At 52.6% G+C, this 19,943-nt stretch overlaps 3 protein-coding genes across 3 annotated transcripts; 2 read left to right on the top strand and 1 right to left on the bottom strand.

The window, feature by feature from the left end:
* Nucleotides 1-153: 153 nt before the first annotated feature.
* Nucleotides 154-15,018, bottom strand: SEPMUDRAFT_165063 (acetyl-CoA synthetase-like protein; the record flags this gene model as incomplete). The annotated part of the gene is made up of 2 exons (XM_016908150.1): nucleotides 154-11,499; nucleotides 11,521-15,018. 2 exons carry the CDS (start codon nucleotides 15,016-15,018, stop codon nucleotides 154-156), a joined length of 14,844 nt encoding a protein of 4,947 aa, XP_016759715.1.
* An 883-nt stretch (nucleotides 15,019-15,901) lies between these two features.
* Nucleotides 15,902-16,960, top strand: SEPMUDRAFT_165062 (Clavaminate synthase-like protein; the record flags this gene model as incomplete). Its single annotated transcript, XM_016908149.1, has 1 exon — nucleotides 15,902-16,960. The coding sequence occupies one exon, from the start codon at nucleotides 15,902-15,904 to the stop codon at nucleotides 16,958-16,960; it is 1,059 nt and encodes a 352-aa protein (XP_016759714.1).
* Nucleotides 16,961-17,081: 121 nt separating this feature from the next.
* Nucleotides 17,082-19,918, top strand: SEPMUDRAFT_150481 (uncharacterized protein). The gene is made up of 6 exons (XM_016906205.1): nucleotides 17,082-17,848; nucleotides 17,926-18,106; nucleotides 18,178-18,441; nucleotides 18,500-18,639; nucleotides 18,703-18,889; nucleotides 18,962-19,918. The coding sequence occupies exons 1-6, from the start codon at nucleotides 17,548-17,550 to the stop codon at nucleotides 19,608-19,610; spliced, it is 1,722 nt and encodes a 573-aa protein (XP_016759713.1). The 5' UTR covers nucleotides 17,082-17,547; the 3' UTR covers nucleotides 19,611-19,918.
* Nucleotides 19,919-19,943: the final 25 nt, after the last annotated feature.

The following is a 19,943-nucleotide window of genomic DNA, read 5'->3' as shown; positions in this document are numbered from 1 at the left end:
ATGAGGGATGGGTATATATCACCACTCTAACTAGTGAGAACACTGCATGAAATCATGAGGATCAAAAAGACTAGATAATAATCTTACTACATCCTGTAGGATCCTTAGATAACATCCCCCCCTCCTCCTCTCCTCCTTCTACTCCTCCTCCTTCTACTCCTCCTCCTTCTCAGTACCACCACCACAACAATTCACAAAAAGCAACTCCGCAATCTCCTCCACCACCTCCCTCACCATCTCCTCACTCTGCATAACTCGATTCCCTTCAAAACTAATCTCCAACCAATCTCCTTTTTCTTTCCCCTTTCCTCTCCTCGGCGTAGCATAAATCTCCGGCCTTGTCCGAGGAGGATGCGGTCGATCAAAAACTTCCAACTTGCACGCAGGAAAATCAAGAAATGAACCACTACTCCCCTCCTCCTCCTCCTCCTCTTGATCATCATCTTCTTCATCTTCCGCTTTCTGAAATCCCGTCCTCCAGCCAAAATCCCCCCTGCCACTCCCGCTCTCACTCTCCCTCGACGCAAATTTCAAAATATCCTCCATACCCACAACCTCATGTATCGAATCCTCCAGAAATCTCTTTTGTAAACATTTCGCTACACTCCAGAGATTCTCGTCGTCATCATCATCGTTAAAAATATATCGTACGGGTAATTCGATAAGTGTAGGGCCCACGATGTCGGAGAGCTGAGAGGGGAGCATAGAGCGGCCTGTGAGGAGGCGGCCGAAGAGGATTTCTTTTTTGTTGGTGATGTTGTTGTTGTTGTTGGGAGAGGGAAGAGTTCGACGAGAGAGAATAATTGCGCAAGCGGCGTGGAAGAGGGTTGCGAGGGGAATGTCTTTGCAGTTTTTAGGCGAGGGGAGAGGGATTTTTCGGTGGAAGGATAGACGATCTTGGGGTGTTAACGGGCTGGCGGAGGAGGAAGCAGTACAGTCCAGTGTTGTTGTTGTTGTTGTTGTTGTTGGAGGAAGAGGAGGAAGAGAAGCCCCTTTCAGTCGAGTTTGCCAATACTTCAAACTTTCCATCTTCCTCTTCTCATGATACACCACGAGATCTCCGAATCCGAATTGTAGACGAGGAAGAGTCTCTCCGCGATAGAAAGCTGCCAGAGCCTTGAACATGGCCTCGATACTATAATCGTCGAATTGCGCATGTGAGATTTTGAAAACCAGCTTTCCCGGTTTCGAACTTCTGCTGCTGCTGCTGTTCACAACAGCCATGAAAGCAACAAAAGATTCTCCCAATCGATTTCCACGCCGAAGATCACCTTCACAAATCCGCTTGATCGCCCCATCGACATCCTCCTCCTCCTCCTCTTCCTTCACCTTCACAACTTCAAACCTTGGTTTAAAATATCTCAATTGAGCCTGCCAAATCGTTTCCTCGACATCCACAAAAACCGTCCTCAAAATCTCAAAATGCTCAACCAATTGCTTACATGCGCGTCTCAGACGGGGGATTTCGACATTCGAGGGGAGATTGAGGATGAAATATGGTAGTCTCCCAGGAGGATTCTGCAAAGCTTCGCGAACAGCCAATTCTTGGAAATTTGTCGTTGGGAAAATGTCTTGGATGTCGTCGATGTCGACTTCGTGGGATAGGAGAGGCTCGATGGTCGTGGAGAGGAAATCCATGTAGTCGCCGCCACCGCCGGGCTCGGAAGTAGTAGTTGTTGTTGTTTCTGCTGTCTTTGGTAGAAGGGAAAAAGGTTTTCGAGGAGAAATCTCCATCGCATGATTATTCTTCTTCTTGTTGTTGGGTGTTGTAGTCGTGCTAATCTCTTTGGCCACTTCAGCCAATTGACTCAATCTCGGATTTCGAAAAATGTCCGCAACAGTGAAAGATATTCCCGCCTTTCTAGCCGCAGCCACGAGCCTCATGGCCGAGATGGATTCGCCGCCGATTCGAAGAAAGCTGCTCTGAGATTTGATACTGGAGACTTCGATTCCCAGAATTTGTCCCCAAAGCTCTTGGATTCGTCGTTCCATGTCCGTGTTGGGCCCCTTTTGTGATACCGATAATGATGAGGATGATGTCTTGCTACTCCCTGACAATTGCATACTCGCCAAATCTTCGAGTTTTCTCTGGCCTCCAAGACGACGAAGTTCTCGTCTGTCAATTTTGTTCGTAGTCGTCATGGGCAATTCATCCAATGTGATGTATGCTCCCGGTATCATATACTGGGGCAGAATGTCTCGAATGTCTTCTTCGGCATCTTCGAGAGCTCTGGATAAGCGGAATGTACGATCTAACCTCTCGTGTGAAGGAATGTCTCGCCTCAGAGCCAGGAACATGGCCAGAATAGGGGCTTTGCTGTTCGAGGGGGTGATGATTTCTGCAGCGACCATATCGCACAGCGTGGTATGTTTGCGAAGAGCATTCCCAATATGATGTTCGACTTCACTCAGCTCGACTCGTTGTCCGCGAAGCTTGACCATTTGGTCTTTTCGATTGATAAAAGTCATGGAACCGTCGACGGCATTGTATCGAAGGAGATCTCCTGTCTTGTACACCCGCGGCGCCGTCGTGCCTATCCGACCACTTTTACACAGCCACGCCGGACTGTCGAAAAATGCCTTGCTCGTGGTGTCCGGATCATTCCAGTAGCCTGTTGCCACAGGTGGTCCTTCAATGAGAAGTTCTCCGACAGCACCAATAGGCGCCAACCGATCGATTCGCCCGGGCTCAACCAGCCAGGCCCGGGCAGCAAAGCAGTGGCCAACATAACCCGATGGACTATCCTTGGTCAGCTCGGTGATACACGTAGCTTGTGCACACTCGGCGGGACCATAAGTGCCCACAACAGTCTCGACTTGTCTCCAACGAGCCAACTCGGCGGATGGGATCTTCTCACCTCCCATGGCCAAGATTTTGAGGCCAGGCAACGCCAGGGGATTCAATGAACAAGCGACAGTGGGCGTGAAGTACACGTAGTCTGCCCCTAAGCGATTGAAAGCGCCAGGAATGTCGTTTTTGCGCTCCGTCTCGGACGGTATACAGAGACAGCCGCCACATGTCAAGGTATTGAGTAGATTGGACCACGATACATCAAAGCTGTATGAAACAAAATCAAAGACACGCGTGCCAGGCCCGACCTTGAGTTGCTCTCTCTGGTGTGTGACAGCAGAGCTAAAGTTCTCATGTGTGGTAGTGACACCTTTGGGCTCTCCAGTAGAGCCAGAAGTGAAGACGACATATAGGAGGTCACTCGGGCTGACCAGGGGTAAATCGACGCTGAGGTTGTCGAATTGCCGCTCGTTCAGGAGTTGTCGATTGACCACGATAATCTCCGCGTTGTCGTACAATCTGCTGGCCAAACTCTGGTTGGCTTCGGATGACAGAATGAACTTGGGTTGAATCCTGGTGACAATCGACTTCAGACGTCCTTCTGGCTGCGTAATGTCCATGGAGACACAAGCCGCCCCTGATTTCACCGCACCCAACGCTGCAACTGGTTGCCACAGAGACTTGTCGAAGCACAAAGGCAGCACTGTGCCCGGCACAACGCCACGGGCGATCAGAATTCGAGCGAATCGATCTGTCAAATTGTCCAACTCCTTATACGAAAGCTCACCATCCCATGAACAAAGCGCTTGACTGTCGGGATAGGCTGCAGCGGTGGCAGTAAACAAATCGTGCACGCAAGACGGCACAGCCGCTGGCCATGTCGCGTTCCATTGCCATATAGTGTCAATATCTTTCTGACCGAGCACGCTGAGATCCTGGATAGTGTTCTGGGAGGTGGCCGCGCCAATTTCACGTAGGACTCGCTCAAAATGGCCGAGAAGAAGGCTTGCTTGAGGTCGATTGATCACATTCGAGTCGAAATTGACCTCTATATGCAGACCAGTGGAGCCTTGTAGGTGAATCATGACCATCATCGCATGAGGATTGAAGTGATTCAAACTTCCATCATCATCATCCAAAGAGGAAGAGACACGCACGAACGGCCCCTGTTCTGGCATCAAACTAGGGGCTTGCATGGAATGTTGCACAATCAACAGCGTGTTGAATTTGGTACCCATGCTGGCATCCTCACTTGCGCTCTGAATGTCGCTCAAAGCAGTATGTTCAAATGGAATCGTGTCAATATATTGCTTTTGCATCGCCTCCAGCAGCTGGTGGACTGTCGTGGTGGGACTCATTTGCACGCGGACAGGGACAGCGGCAATTAAAGGGGCAATCATCCCTTCCACGCCGTCCACTGGCGCTTGACGGCCGGTGCTGAGTACGCCGAACACAGTATCTTCAGAATCAGTATACCGTGCCGAAAGGATTGCCCACGCCGCTCGTACAACAATCGCAGGAGTAACGTCTTGCTTCGGCCAGGGAATGTCTACAATCTCACACGAGACCGTGTCAGTTGCTTGTGGTTGATATTGCTCCGAGGGAAGAGGAGGGTAAGGAGTAGCGTTGCAATTGGAGAATTGTTGTCTCCAGAAGTCTTTTGCTCTTTGCTTGTTCACACTGAGCACGTGCGAGATGAAACTCTGGAATGGTGCTGCTTGTTTGCGTAAGGTGTCCCCATTGTACACCTTGTTGACCTCCCGTAGCAATATTGCGATCGAGACAGCATCATATACGGCATGATGTTGTTCCAAAATACACAGCGTTCTCCTGTTCTTCGAGTCTTGGACAAGCGCCAATCGTGTGAGTGAAGTTCCCAGCCCCATTGATCGAGCATTCATATGCTCCAGGAATGCCCCGAGGCTGTCGAAAGTGTTCCATTCCAGAGCTGTCTTCAATTGTGCTTGAAGGAAGCCCTCGCCATCCACAGCAACGACTCTGTTTCTGAGAATGGGCGCAACAGTGCTACTCACCAGTTCCCAAGCCTTTCGGAGCAGTGAAACGTCAACATCCTCGCGCAGCTCGATCGATATCCGTGCAATGTAATCTCCCGGCCTCTTCGAAGTCACAGCGAGGAGTGACTTCTGAACAGCAGTACAAGGATAACAGTCCTCCACGCTCTCAACATCCACTTCGCACTGTCGAGCAACTTCGAGTCGGACCTCAGAGAACTTATCAGGACTCAGAAGAAGCGAAAAGGGCTTGATGACTGCACTGCCATCACCCCCTGTTTCGATTTCTTGCATCTTCTCCGCCATGTCTGCCAAACGAGGATGTGCCAAGATATCCGAGACTGTGAGTGAGTAGCCTTGTCGACGAGCAAGAGACATGAGCTGCATGGCTGAGATCGAGTCACCAGTCATGCGGAAGAAGCTACTGTGACAATCGATCGTCTCGAGTGGGATATGCAGGATTTGGGCCCACATCTGGCGCAAAGAGATTTCGAACTTGGTCTTAGGGGGCGAGGCATTACAATCATTCTTCGGCGATCTTGTCAGCTGGGCGAGCTCCAATTTCTTTCCCAACTCTCGTAGTCTTCTGCGGTCGATTTTGCCAGACGTGTCCAGGGGCATGATCGGAAGAGGTTCATAGCATGAGGGCATCATATACGCCGGAAGATGTTGCGCCAACTCTTCTTCCATGTCATCGAGGACTGCTCGCAGCTGCCACCATCGCGACGCATCGACGACCTCCAGGAAGACAACAATCGTGGGACGGGAGAGGACTTCAGGAGTAACCAGTTCTGCTGCCAACCGTGGCGATCGAATTCTCAGAGACAAGAGCTTGATAACATGCTGTTCAATGTCTCCCAGATCAATTCTTCGCCCGTTGAGCTTGACTTGACTATCTCTCCGTCCCATGAAGATGAGGGTGCCGTCCGTCGGATGGTATTTGACCAAGTCTCCGGTACGATATACTCGGCCCTGTCTTCCGCTGCCGTTGCCACCAGAACCTTTGCTCAGCCATGGAGGATTTTCGATAAAGGTCTGTCGCGTGGCAGAGTCATTGTTCAGATATCCTTGCCCAACAAGAGGTCCCTCGAGCACGAGCTCACCGACAGTACCGATAGGGGCTAAACGACTGGGAGTGTTCACGTCGACAATCCACGTAATCTGGCCATTCCCCTGGCCGATAGGAATAGTTTCTGGCACCGGTGAAGGTACTTCCCAGCTGGTCGCCCAAGCGGAGGCTTCAGAAGGACCATAGCAGTAAGTCACATGGCATTTTTCCACCCAGGGAACCAGTTCTTCTCTGGTGATTTTATCTCCCACGATGATGGCATTCTTGAGGGTCGGCACCGCAGCAGGATCAATCATTCGAGCGGTTGCCGGTGTGATGAGAACATCGGTCACGAGGAACGAGCGCAGGCTCTCCAGTAAATGATCCTGCTTTTGCGTCTCCGAGGGAACACAAAGTGTACCGCCGGCACAGAGGACATGGATCAGAGGCCAGTGATGGGCATCAAAGGAGTAGGCAGAGTAATCAAACATTCGTGATGTGCTGTCTAGCCGATGAGCGCTTCTCTGCAGCACTACTGCCGAACTCATATTGCTGTGGGTAATCATGCAGCCTTTCGGGACGCCAGTCGTTCCCGATGTGAAGACGACGTACAACAGGTCGGTTGCCTTGACGCGAGGAAGGGAAAGATGGGAGTGATCTGTCCATTGTTCACTTGTATCTGCGTCGACGACCATGACCTTCTCGCACAGCCTCGTGGACAAGTGATGTTGCTGGGACGAGCAGAGCATCAAACTCGGCTGGACAATTCGTAACATGTCGCGAAGTCGAGCCTCGGGCAGACTGGGCTCGAGCATTAGGACAGCATGACCAGCCTTGACCACTGCCAGAAAGGCGACTGTAGTCCATAAAGACTTCTCAAAGCAAATAGGGATGATCTGGTTGCCTTCCAGCTCCTCGCCCATGATTCTGTGGGCAATGGTAGTGGATTTCTGGTCCAGCTGCCGATATGTCAAATCACCATCCCAAGCGGAGAGCGCCAGAGCATCAGGTTGATCTTGTGCGACTTGGGCGATTAAATCGTGTATGCACTGTTCTTTTGGAAGTGCTACTGGTGAGTTCCATCGCCATATCCGTTCCATGTCTTGTTCTGTGGTCATATTCAGATCTGATATCAATGTTCCCCTTTCGGCCTCGCATAGCCCCCGAACGATCTCAGCAAAATGGTCAGCGAAGAGAGTGGCAACGTCGCTACTCATCACTTTTGAATCGATACTCAGCTGAAGCGATAGACTATCGCTGCCAAGCGTGCAGATGGCCATCAGAGCGTGACTGTTGAATCGATGGTATGCGCTCGTGGATTCGTCGTGACCTTTCGCAGGGACGTCGAAGCAAGTGCTGTCGGCCAGAGCCATGTCTTGTTGAGGTTGAATCACCAGCATCGAATGGTATCCGCACGCCTCTCGACAGTTCTCGTCGATGGAGGAAATGTGTTTCATTCCAACATGTTCGAATGCCACCATTTCGACTGCTTGGGCCTGGATTCTTTGCAGAATCGTACCAACTTCGGTCTGTGGTTCCACTCGAATTCGAACGGGCAGTGCTGCAATTGTTGGGCCACAGACTCGATCGATGCCGTCCATAGAAGCCTGACGACCAGATACAATTGCACCAAATACCGAGTCTCGCGAGTTGTTGTATCGAGAACACACAATTGCCCAGGCAGCGCGAACAATCGTCGATGGCAAGATGTCGTTCTGCCTACGCCAGGTCAAGTTATCGATGGAGCGTTTAATCACAGCATCTGGTCGAGGTTGGTAGCTACTTCGAGGGAGCATCGGAAAATGCTGCACGTCCAGGTCTGTGAATTGTGATTTCCAGAAATCGAGGTCAGCAACAGGATCCCGTTTGGCAATATGGTCGACAAAACGTCTGAATGGCACGATTGAGACAGGAGTCTGATCCTGGAGATATGCCTGAAGTGTCTCGCGAAGGAGCATGTTCATGACACCGTCGTAGGCCGCATGATGCATCATCAGCACAAAGGTTTGACCACAATGGTCGGGGCTGTCAACGAGACCATACCTCACGAGCGGCCTACCCAAACCAGGCGGTTCTTGCTCCAGTATGCGGGAGAACTCAGCCATAGTATTCGCGGGGGACCACTCGTCAGCGACACGGAGGACAACTTGAACGAGCCCATCGCCAGGGATGTCCACGATCCGGGTCCGTAATATCTCTGCTGCACAAACAACAGCCTCCCAGGACCGCTTGAACTGAGCGACATCTACCGACGGCGCCAGGGGGAGGATATCAAGTCCAACGTAGTCTCCCGGTCTATGCTCGGACAAGGCGATGAGACTTTCTTGTAAAGGGGTCAACGGATACACATCCTCGATATCATGCTCGGTCCAGACGCCGCACAATGATGAGGCAGCCCGCTGACGAACCCGGGCTGTGTCTTCGTTCGACACTCCAGAATCTTGCAGAGCGTCATGTCTTGTTGTCTGGGATTTCATAACCGCCATGGCAGAGTCATGCCTCCCGAGGACAGCTCTCTGACCCTCAGCCTGGGTCGCTTGGGTGGTCCAGAAATCAAGTACATGCGTCGAGTTGATGAGGGCCGATACGCTGCCGACACTCTGATCGACACCAAGAATCATCTGCTGCAAAATACCATCAAAGTGTTGTGCGAGAAATTTCACTTGCGCTTCCGTCAAGACTTGATCGTCGAAGCTCATCGCCAAGGTCATACCTGTGGGCTGCAGCCAGCAGGACACCATCAGCGCATGGGGATTGAAAGGATCCGTGCCTAAAGTATCAAGAGTAGCTCCGAAACTGCGAGCTTTGAACAAATTGTTGCTGAACGATAGACCCTTTCCCGTGGGAATAGGGTGAACGACGAGCAGTGTCTGGAAGAGGTCTTGAGGATTGATTTTGCCGGCTGCTCGGGCAATGTTGGAGATACCATAATGCTGATGTGGCAGAGTGATGATGTCTTCCTGTCGAAGTCGAGCATGGAATGCACCGAGACTTTCGGTCCAGTCGACACAGAAGGCTTCGGGAATGGTACAAACTATTGGTCCCGCGCAGTTTTCCACCCCAGGGAGATCGACCTGTCTTCCACTGGTAACATATCCAAAGACGACGCGAGCGTCCGACAAGAGGCGCGCTACAAGCGTGATCCAAGCCGACTGGATGATGATGGCCGGTGTTGCACCATGCAGAGGCCAAACCAGGTCGATGATTCGAGTGACCTCCTTATTGGCCCTGGGCTCGTACGCATCGTGCGGAAGTCGAGGGAATGCCTGGTATGCATCTTGGCCAACTTTCTTTCTCCAGAACTCTTCCGAGTCTTCCTTCGGAGCCTTCAGGAGATGACCAACAAAGCTGCGAAAGGGCAGCATCTCCACTCCGATGGTCAAAAAGTACTTGTCTTCCAGGCAATTCAAAAGCATGGAAAGGAGAGTGCCGTCGTAGATGCTGTGATGAATCGTCAGGATAAAGGACCGATCGATGAGACAAGCACGGCAGAGAGCATCTCCCAGGAACATTTCATCTTGCTCATCGTCGTGAAGGTATTCGCTGACCACCGAAGCGTCACGCATAGGAAGATCTTTGATGATGACCTGCACCAAGCCTCCTGCGAAAAGATCCACAACGCGAGTTCTGAGAATCGGTAATGCAGCCACAGTAGCAGCCCAGGCTTGTCGGAGTCTTGAAGCATCGATGCCACTCTGCAGCTCCAGCACACTCCGAGAGACAAATTGCATCGGATTACGAGCAGTCAGCGCGAGTAGGCCTTCTTGCGTCGGGGTGCACGGGTATATATCCTCCACGTCTGTTGGCGAGACATTGCACAGGCTGGCTGCGGCCGCACGCGCATCTTCTACACGGATTCCCGGTCTCAAGAGTGAGAATGGTGGCTCGATCTCTGCGGGCTCGTGGCTTTCACATGGCACGACGATAGCAGCCATGTCTGAGAGAATAGGATTCTGGAAAATCTGTACGCTGGTGAGACGCAGACTGTGTGACCGAGCGAATGATACAAGACGCATTGCGGCGATCGAATCTCCACCCAGGCGAAAGAAATGATCAGAGGTGTTGATACGACCGGACTCGAGACCCAGAACGGACGCCCAGAGGTCACGTAGAGTGCTTGTCGTCGGCGATTGTGGCTCGACGGCTTCTCCCCCAGACTCCTGAGACCCCGAGAGCGTCGACAGATGTTGTTTCGTGAAAGTACTGGCGAGTACGCGTAGCCTTCTTCTATCGACTTTTCCTGTTCGACCCAGTGGAATCGAAGTCAGGGGGATCAGGTATGTGGGAATCATGTAAGCTGGTAGCTGCTCAGCCATGTAATGTCGAAGCTCACTCATCGTTTGCGCATTGAAGTGGTCGTCGAGTTTTGATTCGCCCTTTTCAGAGGTATCAATGAAGGCGCAGAGGAACAGCACCAAACTCTCGGAGTCATCGTCTGCCAATGTCATCACTTCGGCCGCGACTCTCGATACGAGACGACCATGAGCCTCAGAATATGCCATGACGGTGGTCTCGACCTCATCCAACCTGATCTGTCTGCCATGCAACTTGGTCCATATATCGCCACGTCGGCCAAGGAAGATGAGGTTGCCTTCAGCATCGTACTTGACCAGATCCCCAGTACGACAGAATGAGCCAGAGTGAACTTGGATCGTCGCAGAGAGTTGCTCCAGCACTGCTCTGGGAGCACTAAATGTGCCCATGTCCGCGTTGTTGTCCGCTCCGCAAATGTAGCCATCTGCAACGATATGACCTTCGATGCAAAGCTCTCCGACCATACCAATGGGCGCTAGCTTGTCAGAGTTGTAAGCGTCAAGGACCCAAGTGCGTGTATGTAAACTTCTTCCAATGAAGCCCGTAGGCCATGTCGAATGCATGAGCGCGTGGTGTGTGGTGGCGACAGGAGCTTCCGCTGACCCATACCAGTTGAAAGCTGCTACACCACAGTTCAACCACGGTCGAGCAGTAGCAGATGTGAGTTTCTCGCCAGCAAACACAATCGTCTTTAATAGAGGCACTTGCTTCGGCTCCAGGAGCTGGGCCACAGATGGAGTCAGGCAGATCCAATTTGCTGTAACGGCGTTGATCGCAAGGGGCAGGTCATCCAACGGGTCTGCTTGTGGAGCAGGTATACACATACTTCCGCCGACAGAGAGCACTGCTAGACTCTCGATAATAGCAACATGAGAGTCGTAAGCCGCAAACTGAAAGACTTTGCTGCTGGCGCTCAGTCCGAACGAGTCCGCGGCCGCATTCAAATTGCTGCTCAACGTCAGGTGAGTCCACACGATAGCTTTGGACGAGCCGGTCGTCGTTCCAGGAGTGAAGACAACAAAAGCGGGATCGGAAAGTTGTATGGTGGCATCAGGCTGCAGCAGCGTATCACTGTCGGTAATGGTGTCTTGTTCCAGCAGCTCCTCCACTGTTACGATAGTGGCAGTGAAAGGACATGCGGCGCTGAGCTGTTGAGAGGTGATACACAGTATCGGATCACACACTCTCCCAATATGCTGAGCGCCGTCAATCAATATCGAAGACGAGACGGGCACCACGACTGCACCCGCGCGGAGGACTGCCAACATCACAACGACCATCGGTGATGATTTCTCCAGGCAAAGTATCACATTCCGACCTCTCACATTGTACCTCTTGAGGAGAGAGTATAATACTTTTGATGACATATGCCACAGATCTTGGTATGTGAGGTTGGTGTCGTGAGCTGCGATGGCGATGGCGCCGGGCTGAGTGTGCACCCGATCTTTGATCATGTCGACGGCTGATATGTGCACGGGAGGCGGTGACAAGGTCCTATTCCAGTCGAGTATTTGCTTCTTGTCCCGTTCAGACACGAATGGCAGATCCTGAAGCATGGTATTCTGATGTTCAGGGGAGCACAAGAGGTGTAGGATATGCTCCAACTGTCGAGCAAATGTTTCGCACTCTACTCTGCTGAGCATTGCCGTGTCAAAGCTGATATCCAGGCGAAGCCCCAACTCCGTGGGGCAGGCAACGAGCATGATGCCATGGGAGTTGAAGGGAGCGATACTGGCAGCTGCTTGGCTGGCATCAGGCTGGAGAGGCTGAGAGAAGAGCTCATTATTGCCATCGGGATCGTGTGGCTGGTCATCATCATTGTGCTGTACCACGAGCAAAAGCTGGAATAAACCAGAATCACCAGAGTCAGAGCTCATCATGGTACGACGAATGTTGTGTAGGCCGAATTGCTCGTAGTCATACATGGCAATGGTTTGATTTTGTATTCGACGGTGCAGATGGCCAACTGTCTCGGTCCAATGCAGCTTCAGTCTCACGGGAACAATGGCAAACGTTGGTCCTGCGATCTGTTCCATCATCGCTACTGACGCTTGTCGTCCACTGACAGTGGCTCCGATTACGATATCATCTGAGTTCGTATGCTTCGCAAGGAGGAGAGCGAGTGCAGCACGAAGTGTTGAACTGGGCGTCACTCCTGTGCGATACCACTCCAGGCCATTCACCTCAATGTGAAGCTCTTCTTTCACTTCTTTTGTCTTGCATACGGGTAGGAATGGAGCAGGTTCGTGGTCACGGAATTGCTCACTCCAGAATTGGGCTGTGAGTGGGTCTTGTATCTGCTTCAACACGTAGCGTACAAAAGGCTGGAAAGATGCTAGTTGTAGTGAATTGTGACACCGATTGCGGTATGCATGCTGCACGGCTTGAAAGATGAGAGATCGACTCCAACCATCAAAGATAGCGTGGTGCATTTGCACCCTGAGCACGAGGTGGCGGCCTTCATGACCCAGCGGAGACATGTCCACACGAAAGAGAGGTAAGCCTAGACCCATTCGATGCGGTGCTGTTTGATCAGAGAGATTCTCGAAGAAATGATGAATATGGATCGAATCATGGCGAATGACGATCTGGACCATATCGGCGCCCGGCAGATGTACGATTCGAGTACGCAGTAGCGGTGCGGCGTCAATAACATACAGCCAGGCAGCCGTGAAAGCTTCTCGATCAAGGTCTTCTGGCATGCGGTATGCAAGTTGATGTATATAGCTGTCGGACTGCACCGAGGTCATCGCAATCATGCCTTGTTGCATGGGAGTACACGGGAGTATGTCCTCAATCGCTTCTGGTGCGACGTTCAACGCCTTCGCAGCAGCCTGACGAATACTGCTCCGATCAACTCTGGGATCAAGTAGCTCCAAGGGCTCGCCTAACGGAGATGAGAGCTCCGTATCATCCGCTGTCAGAACAGTCTTGGCGAGCTCTCGAAGAGATGCGGCTTGCAGAACATTGGAGATGGAGAGTAGCAGCCTCTGCTGTCGAGCAATGGCGAGCATGCGTATGACCTTGACCGAGTCTCCACCTAAGCGCAAGAAATTATCGTTGGCACCAATGGTCTTCGGGTCCATATTCAACAATCCCGCCCAGATGTCGCGAAGTTGTCGTTCGAGGTGGTTCACAGGCTCGATGTAAGGATGGCGATGCACTATTTGGGACTGGAGTTCCAATAGCTGCGACATGACCGAAGCGCCTGCTGTCTCACGAAGGGCACGTCGATCTGCTTTTCCTGTAGATGCTCGCGGTACCTGACGCAGTGGATAATAGAGAGACGGAAGCATAAAGGCAGGGAGAGCATCAGGCAACTTCTGGATCAGGTCATCCAGTGCTGATGTGATCTGAGTGTGATCGTGATCTGCGGTTTCGATGAACAATGTGAGCAACGGAATGGTGGAGTCTGCAGGATACACGACGTCCACCAGGGCGAAATAGGGGGTGGGAAGCAATTGGCGAACGTGGTACTCTACGTCTGCAATCTCGACTCGCTGACCCCTGATCTTGACCTGAGCAGTGCTTCCTTTACGGCCCACAAAGAACAGCTGGCCGTTGGGTCCCTGCTTGACCAGATCTCCTGTCTTGTATAGTCTGCCACGGCGACCCGGATAGAGCGCATGGCCTTTGGTCAGCCATGGAGGATCACGAATGAATGCGGCGGAAGTAGTGTCTTCATTGTTGAGATAGCCGCTCCCCACCAGCGGTCCTTCGAGGTACAGCTCACCTACACAGCCTACGGGGGACAGCTGGGATTCATCTTCCGGATGGACGATCCAGGTGCACGCCCCAATACCATGACCAATACTGGGTCGTTCCCGATGTGAGCCTGTGATCTGGGAGAAGGTGGATTTGAAGGTGCATTCGGTAGGTCCGTAGCAATTGATGAGTCTCACACGTGACGCCCATTGCTGTATGTTTTCGGGATATGGCAGCTCTCCGCTGAGTAAGATGGTTTCCAGCGTTTGTGAATGAGAATCAGGCTGGAGTGTTCGGAGGACTGTAGGCGTGACATTAATGAGGGTGCAGCGATACAATTCGATCACGGAAGCCAGATCCTCAAGCATCACGTGATCTTGTGCGATGCAGAGACATCCCCCGGCACAGATGGTATGCAGAAAATTACTCCATGCGACATCGAAGGAGTAGGGGGCAAAGTCGAGCACTCTCGCCGACGTGTGGAAGCCCAGACTGTTTCCCTGATAGTGCACCGCACTTCGGACGTTGGCATGGCTCATACAAGCACCTTTGGGCGATCCCGTGGTGCCCGATGTAAAGCTGATATAGACCATATTCGATGCTACGGTCTGTTTGTTGTGAAGATAGCCGGCAGCCTCGGCCGAGGGGAACAAGGAGTCCGACAGTAGGATCCGCGCGACATCATGGCTAGCTGCTACCGGAGTTCGATCGAGCAGATCGGGTGACGTGACGACCAGCTTTGCAGTGGTTTGGTCGAGGATATTTTCGAGCCGCGCTTTCGGATAGCTCGTGTCCAGAGCCACTGCAGCGGCGCCAGACTTGATAATGCCCAGCATCGCAACGGGCATCCATTTGCTTTTGCTCAGGAAGATGGGCACAATGTCGCCTTCACGCACCCCGTGCACTGCAATCTGGTGTGCAAGAGCTCCAGCGAGCGCATCCAGCTCTGCGTAGGTGAGCTGGCCATCCCAGGCGTCGACAGCCAAAGCTTCAGGTTGATTCTTGGTGACTTCCGCTACCAAATCATGGACACAGCCTGGTATGGACAGAGGCACAGTTGCGTTCCATTGCCAGATTTGGTTCAGATCCTCATCAGACGGTCGGTATGATGAGCTCTCGGTGCCTGAGCACACGACAGGACCAGTCATGTTGACGCTCGAATATAGCCTGGCCAATGTTGGTGTCAATCGACGTTGAACGTCTCGTTGATATCACGTAGGGAAGGACAGTCTCATGTAGGCGAAGTAGGCCCAGGTATGGTCAGTACGTCCAGTCTTACCTAGGTATGCAATTTAGGTAGGACTGAAGCGATATGGACAGCCCGTGCAAGACAATGTCTAGTTCTCAGCACCGTGCAACGCTGGTTACAACTACTTGCAACCACGAGATGTTTGGTGTGCACTCTATTGTTGTGGGCAGCGTGATGACAATCCCAGCTGGCATGTCCATGATCTGTACCTGAGCAGCCCAAAAGGGCATTATTCTGTATTGTACCTTGAATAGGCAGGGTGCGCTGAGAGTCAAGGGGGAGGACATACCTGGATAGACTCTTGTTGCCCCGGAACAGCAAACCCGGCGTCACATTGTGCCGTAGGACCGAGCGTTGTTGAAGTGGCTAGGGGCGTCGATGCAACGTAGGATGTAGGTAGTGTAGTGTAGTGTAGTGTCGTGTCTTCGAATAGGTATGCCAGCATCAGATCGGTGTGCTTACGAACGTCGGGATTCTGTTTGTACCTCCTTGGCCTAGTGAATAGCTAGCTACCGTACCCAGGTAGCTTATTGATAGGGGTCATGTTCGTAGGTACATGTAGCCTGGTGAATGGTCATACCCAATGTAGGGAATGTCTGCCCGCAGCGTGGAGGACAAGTACATAAGCGTGATGTGAGAGCTCGCACACATATGCCATACTGTACCTACGGTATAATGCTGTACCACGAGCAGACTAATCGATCATCGCCATGACCGCAGCCAGCACGAGAAATGCCATCCAGGCCACGTCCACGGCCCAGTCCACGGCCACGAAGGAGACGATGCCACCGCAGCTCGATTTCCGGGCATATACATCGGGAGATGACTGTGAACGGCAGCGATTCCGCGTACAACTGCGAGAGGCAATGCAGCGCTGGGGCTTCGTCTCCCTCGTCCACTACGGAGTGCCCTCCGATGCCATCGAACAGCTGTTTGCCATGAGCCGCGCCTTTTTCGCCTTGGACGAGGTGCATAAGATGTCTGTGCCACACCCTCCCGTGCCGAATCCTCACCGCGGATACAGCTACCTCGGCCAAGAGTTCACTTCTGGCCTCAGTCGCGCCAAGGAAACCGAAGCGCGCCATGGACGTCGTTTGCGCGATCTGAAAGAGACCTTTGACTGGGGCTCACGCCACGACACCCTCTTCCCCAGCGTCTGGCCCGACGATGCCGTGCTGCCGGGCTTCCGCGCCGTCCTCGACACCCATTTCGAGCGCGCACGAGAGCTACACCGGAGCATCCTCCGCGCGCTGGCAGAGAGCCTCGATGCCGACCCCGACACGTTCCTCGCCGCACATCAATGCCACGACAGCGAGGCTCGATTGGCGCATTACCCCCCGGTACAGGCGCGTGATCTGGGTAGTGAGCGCGGTACTAGCCGAATATGCGAGCATACGGACTCGGGGTCGGTCACGTTGCTATGGCAGGACAACGCAGGCGGTCTGGAGATTGAAGATCCTGCGACGGGGACATTCATTCCCGTATCGAACCCAGCACCAGCAGTATTGGTCAACCTAGGCGATGCAATGGAGCGCTGGACCAATGGCCTCCTGCCTGCAGCCTACCATCGGGTGGGAAAGCCCAGTAGTAGTAGCAGCACTAGTGGCAGTACTACTGGCAGTCGGGAAGGGGAAGGGAATAATAATGACAACGATGACAATGATGACAATGATGACCAGGTGGCTGGGCGATTCTCCATCATGTACTTTGGCAAGCCGGATCGTAATGCCTCACTCGCTCCATTGGGCCAGTTTGTGAGTGCAGAGCGGCCGGCCAAATATGCCGTTATCACTGGCGCGACGCTGAATCAAGGGACCTTGCTTCGTACATATGAGCCATGAAAGAGGAGGCTGACAATCTGACTGTCTGAGGTAATACTCTACCTCCTATACCTAGAGCCTGTATAAAAATCAGATAAGATACCTGTCAGTCCTGTCCTGTCCTGTCCCCTTCGTCCTAGGAGCCATGTCCCTAGACCAATCTCATTTCTCATCTCACTGCCACCTTGCCTCTTCAGGCTCTTCTCGCGACCGGACGACTCCCTCTTATCTATACGACATGGTGAACAGTGAACATGACCAGTCCTCCGTTACATCGGCACTGGTCTCTGTTACGCTAACTGCAACAGACGACTCGAGAGCCCAAGACGACAAGACAGGCTGGCCATGGACCTGGCTCACTACATGATATGCATGCATCATAGGAGATATTCACACCGCTAATACTGATGGATCAGGTGCAATGCGCACAATACCTAGGCGAGTGCTTCCACCCAGACGGGAGGCCTGTCCTGTCGTTCGGTATGATCCGCCGAGTGGCATCAACCTCCACGACTGCAGAACGTACCCCAAAGATGGCTACATGTAGTGAGTGGTGAGGAGTGTGGGCGGGGAGAGCGGTGAGTGACGGACGACTCACATTCACTGCGATGCCTCCATCTTCGCACACTGCGGCGGTGGATGACAGCAATGGCTCGGACATGTCGAATTGTATTATCGAGGGGGCGAAAGCCTGCACCGAGAAGCCGACCTGTATCGTTGAAATATCCAGTCGCAAATCGAGCGATCAACTATCAAAGCACGAGGAATGTGACGGTTTAGAGGCCAATGCCATCAACACCGAACCACTACCACCTCGCAGAGCAGACCGTCTGACTATACCAATCCTACTGGTTCTGGCCGTAGGAGGACTGGAAAGAGCCGCATTCTATGCCATTTCAACTCCTTGGCGTAGGTCCTCTACTTGCGAATACCTCATATACCGTATCATTGCACATATCCACTGACCCTCATTCATCAATGCATAGAGAACTACTTGCAGAATCCCGCCAGCAATCGCTCTCCGCCAGGAGCGCTAGGGCTGGGCCAGTCCCGAGCCACGGCCATCAACAATGCCTATCTGGTCTTCTCTTCTCTGACACCGTTGCCTCTCGCCGTCGTGGCCGACCTTCGATTTGGCAGATTCAAGACCCTCTTGGCCAGTCTCGGGTACGCACACTCTCTTTGGCGCATGCCATCGCCAGCATCGAATGTATATAAACTGACACGCCTGAGGACAGTCTGATTGCTCTAGGATGCGTGATACAGCTGATCACTTCTATACCCCATCTCCTGCGACTGAATGCAGGATCGGCAGGGCTCGCGGTGTCCATGATACTCATTGCAATTGGCACTGGCGGCATTCGAGCCGTCTTTCCTCCATTTCTGGGCGACCAATACCAACAGCGACCCAGTCCGTCTGGAGATGAAGAGGATACTAGTAGCAAGCACGAGGTAATCGACTATCGTCTTACATTGCAGTACATTTACAATGTGTACTATGCGTGAGTCTCCACAAGACTATAACCAAGACGGGACTTGAGAGTTGACCATGACTACCAGCGTCATCAATTTTGCATGTCTCTCGACCATCCCTTCGACATTCTTGGAAAAGTCATGCGGATTTTGGGCAGCTTTCACTTTTGCCACTGCCTGCATCTGCATCTCCTTGGTCCTCCTCACCAGCACCTCTGCGCAACTCGGTAAGTGTAGTGGATTGGTGTATTCTTGGTTCTGGTATACGTAGTTGAATTGACACTGTTCAGAAAAGGTCGTACCCGGCGACAACATCCTCGTGCCTGCAGCCAAAGTCCTCGCCTGCGCTATGCGGAATGGCTTCGACTTGCAGCGAGCCAAAAGCTCGTATCAGATGTCCACCTATGGCAAGACTCCTACATACACCGACTCGTTTGTGGAGGAAGTTCAGATGACAATGCACACCTGTCGGATACTGTAGGTGGCCTTTGTTTTCGTTTCCCAATACGACAATCTCACATATGTTACACTTCCTGACTCGTGTTGCAGACTATCCTTCGCCGTCTTTTACTTGTGCGCGAACCAAATGAGTAATAACCTGGTCTCGCAAGCAGGACAGATGCAGCTGTCTGGAGTGCCCAATGATATGGTGCCTACTTTCGCTTCGGTTGCGTGCGTCCTTCTCGCTCCAGCACTCCAAGCATTATGGAACTTCCTTGCACGTCGAAATATCACGTTTCGTGCCGTCACCCTGATCGAGACGGCCTTTGTCCTCTGTGCTGCTGCCATCGGCTTCGCTGCGTTGACCCAGCATCTGATCTACCAGTCACCACCATGCTTTGACCGACCCAAAACGTGTCTGCCTACAGGTCCACCAAACAACATCAGCGTCTGGGTGCAGCTCCCATCCTACATTATTGCAGCGCTGGCGGAAACGATTGGCTTTGTCACTGCGAGCGAGTATGCATATTCGCACTCTCCCAAGGAGGCGAAAAGCATGATTCAAGCATTTTCACAGCTCGCAGCAGCGTTGGGGAGTGTGCTTGGTCTGGCAGTCAGCCCGGCAGCTCGAGATCCTTGGCTGGTCGTCTTCTACGGAGCCCTGGCAGGGGGAATGATAGTCGCAGCGGCTATCTTTTGGTTACTATTTCGCAAAGCCGAAGAAGAACCAATAGCAGGGCCCAATTCCTCGGCCTAAGCTAGCTTCCGCTCATCGTATAGAGCAGAGCCCCTGAGGGAGTCATGGATGCCCGATACACATATACATGTACGCAGTGATAGGCTCAAGTCACATCCCTCAAAGAGATAAGTCGATATCACAGAGTGCAGCCGACATACGAAGGCAAGGCATGCTCACAAACCCGAACCTCATCCTCACCACAAGCCTAGCGGTATACCTTTTTCACCCTGCCTGCAAACCAGGCGACCTCGTAGCGTTGCAACGACACTCGACTATGCCTACACTATGCTACAGGATGCTCCCACGTCGAGCCATCAGATCGCTGCCCCCCCCCCCCCCCCCCCCCCCCAC

Source organism: Sphaerulina musiva, assembly GCF_000320565.1.
Source record: "Sphaerulina musiva SO2202 unplaced genomic scaffold SEPMUscaffold_7, whole genome shotgun sequence".
In the NCBI taxonomy this organism is placed as follows: Eukaryota; Fungi; Ascomycota; class Dothideomycetes; order Mycosphaerellales; family Mycosphaerellaceae; genus Sphaerulina; species Sphaerulina musiva.
The sequence above is the reverse complement of the archived record's forward strand: the minus strand, read 5'-3'. Positions and strand labels throughout refer to the sequence as shown.

What these genes read in the sequence shown, in the direction of transcription:
- SEPMUDRAFT_150481 (XM_016906205.1), top strand. Translation starts at nt 17,548, where the DNA reads ATGCCTCCATCTTCGCACACTGCGGCGGTGGATGACAGCAATGGCTCG. An exon ending in ATTTACAATGTGTACTATGC is followed by an intron (nt 18,442 to 18,499) that starts GTGAGTCTCCAC and finishes CATGACTACCAG; the next exon opens with CGTCATCAATTTTGCATGTC. An exon ending in CAGCACCTCTGCGCAACTCG is followed by an intron (nt 18,640 to 18,702) that starts GTAAGTGTAGTG and finishes GACACTGTTCAG; the next exon opens with AAAAGGTCGTACCCGGCGAC.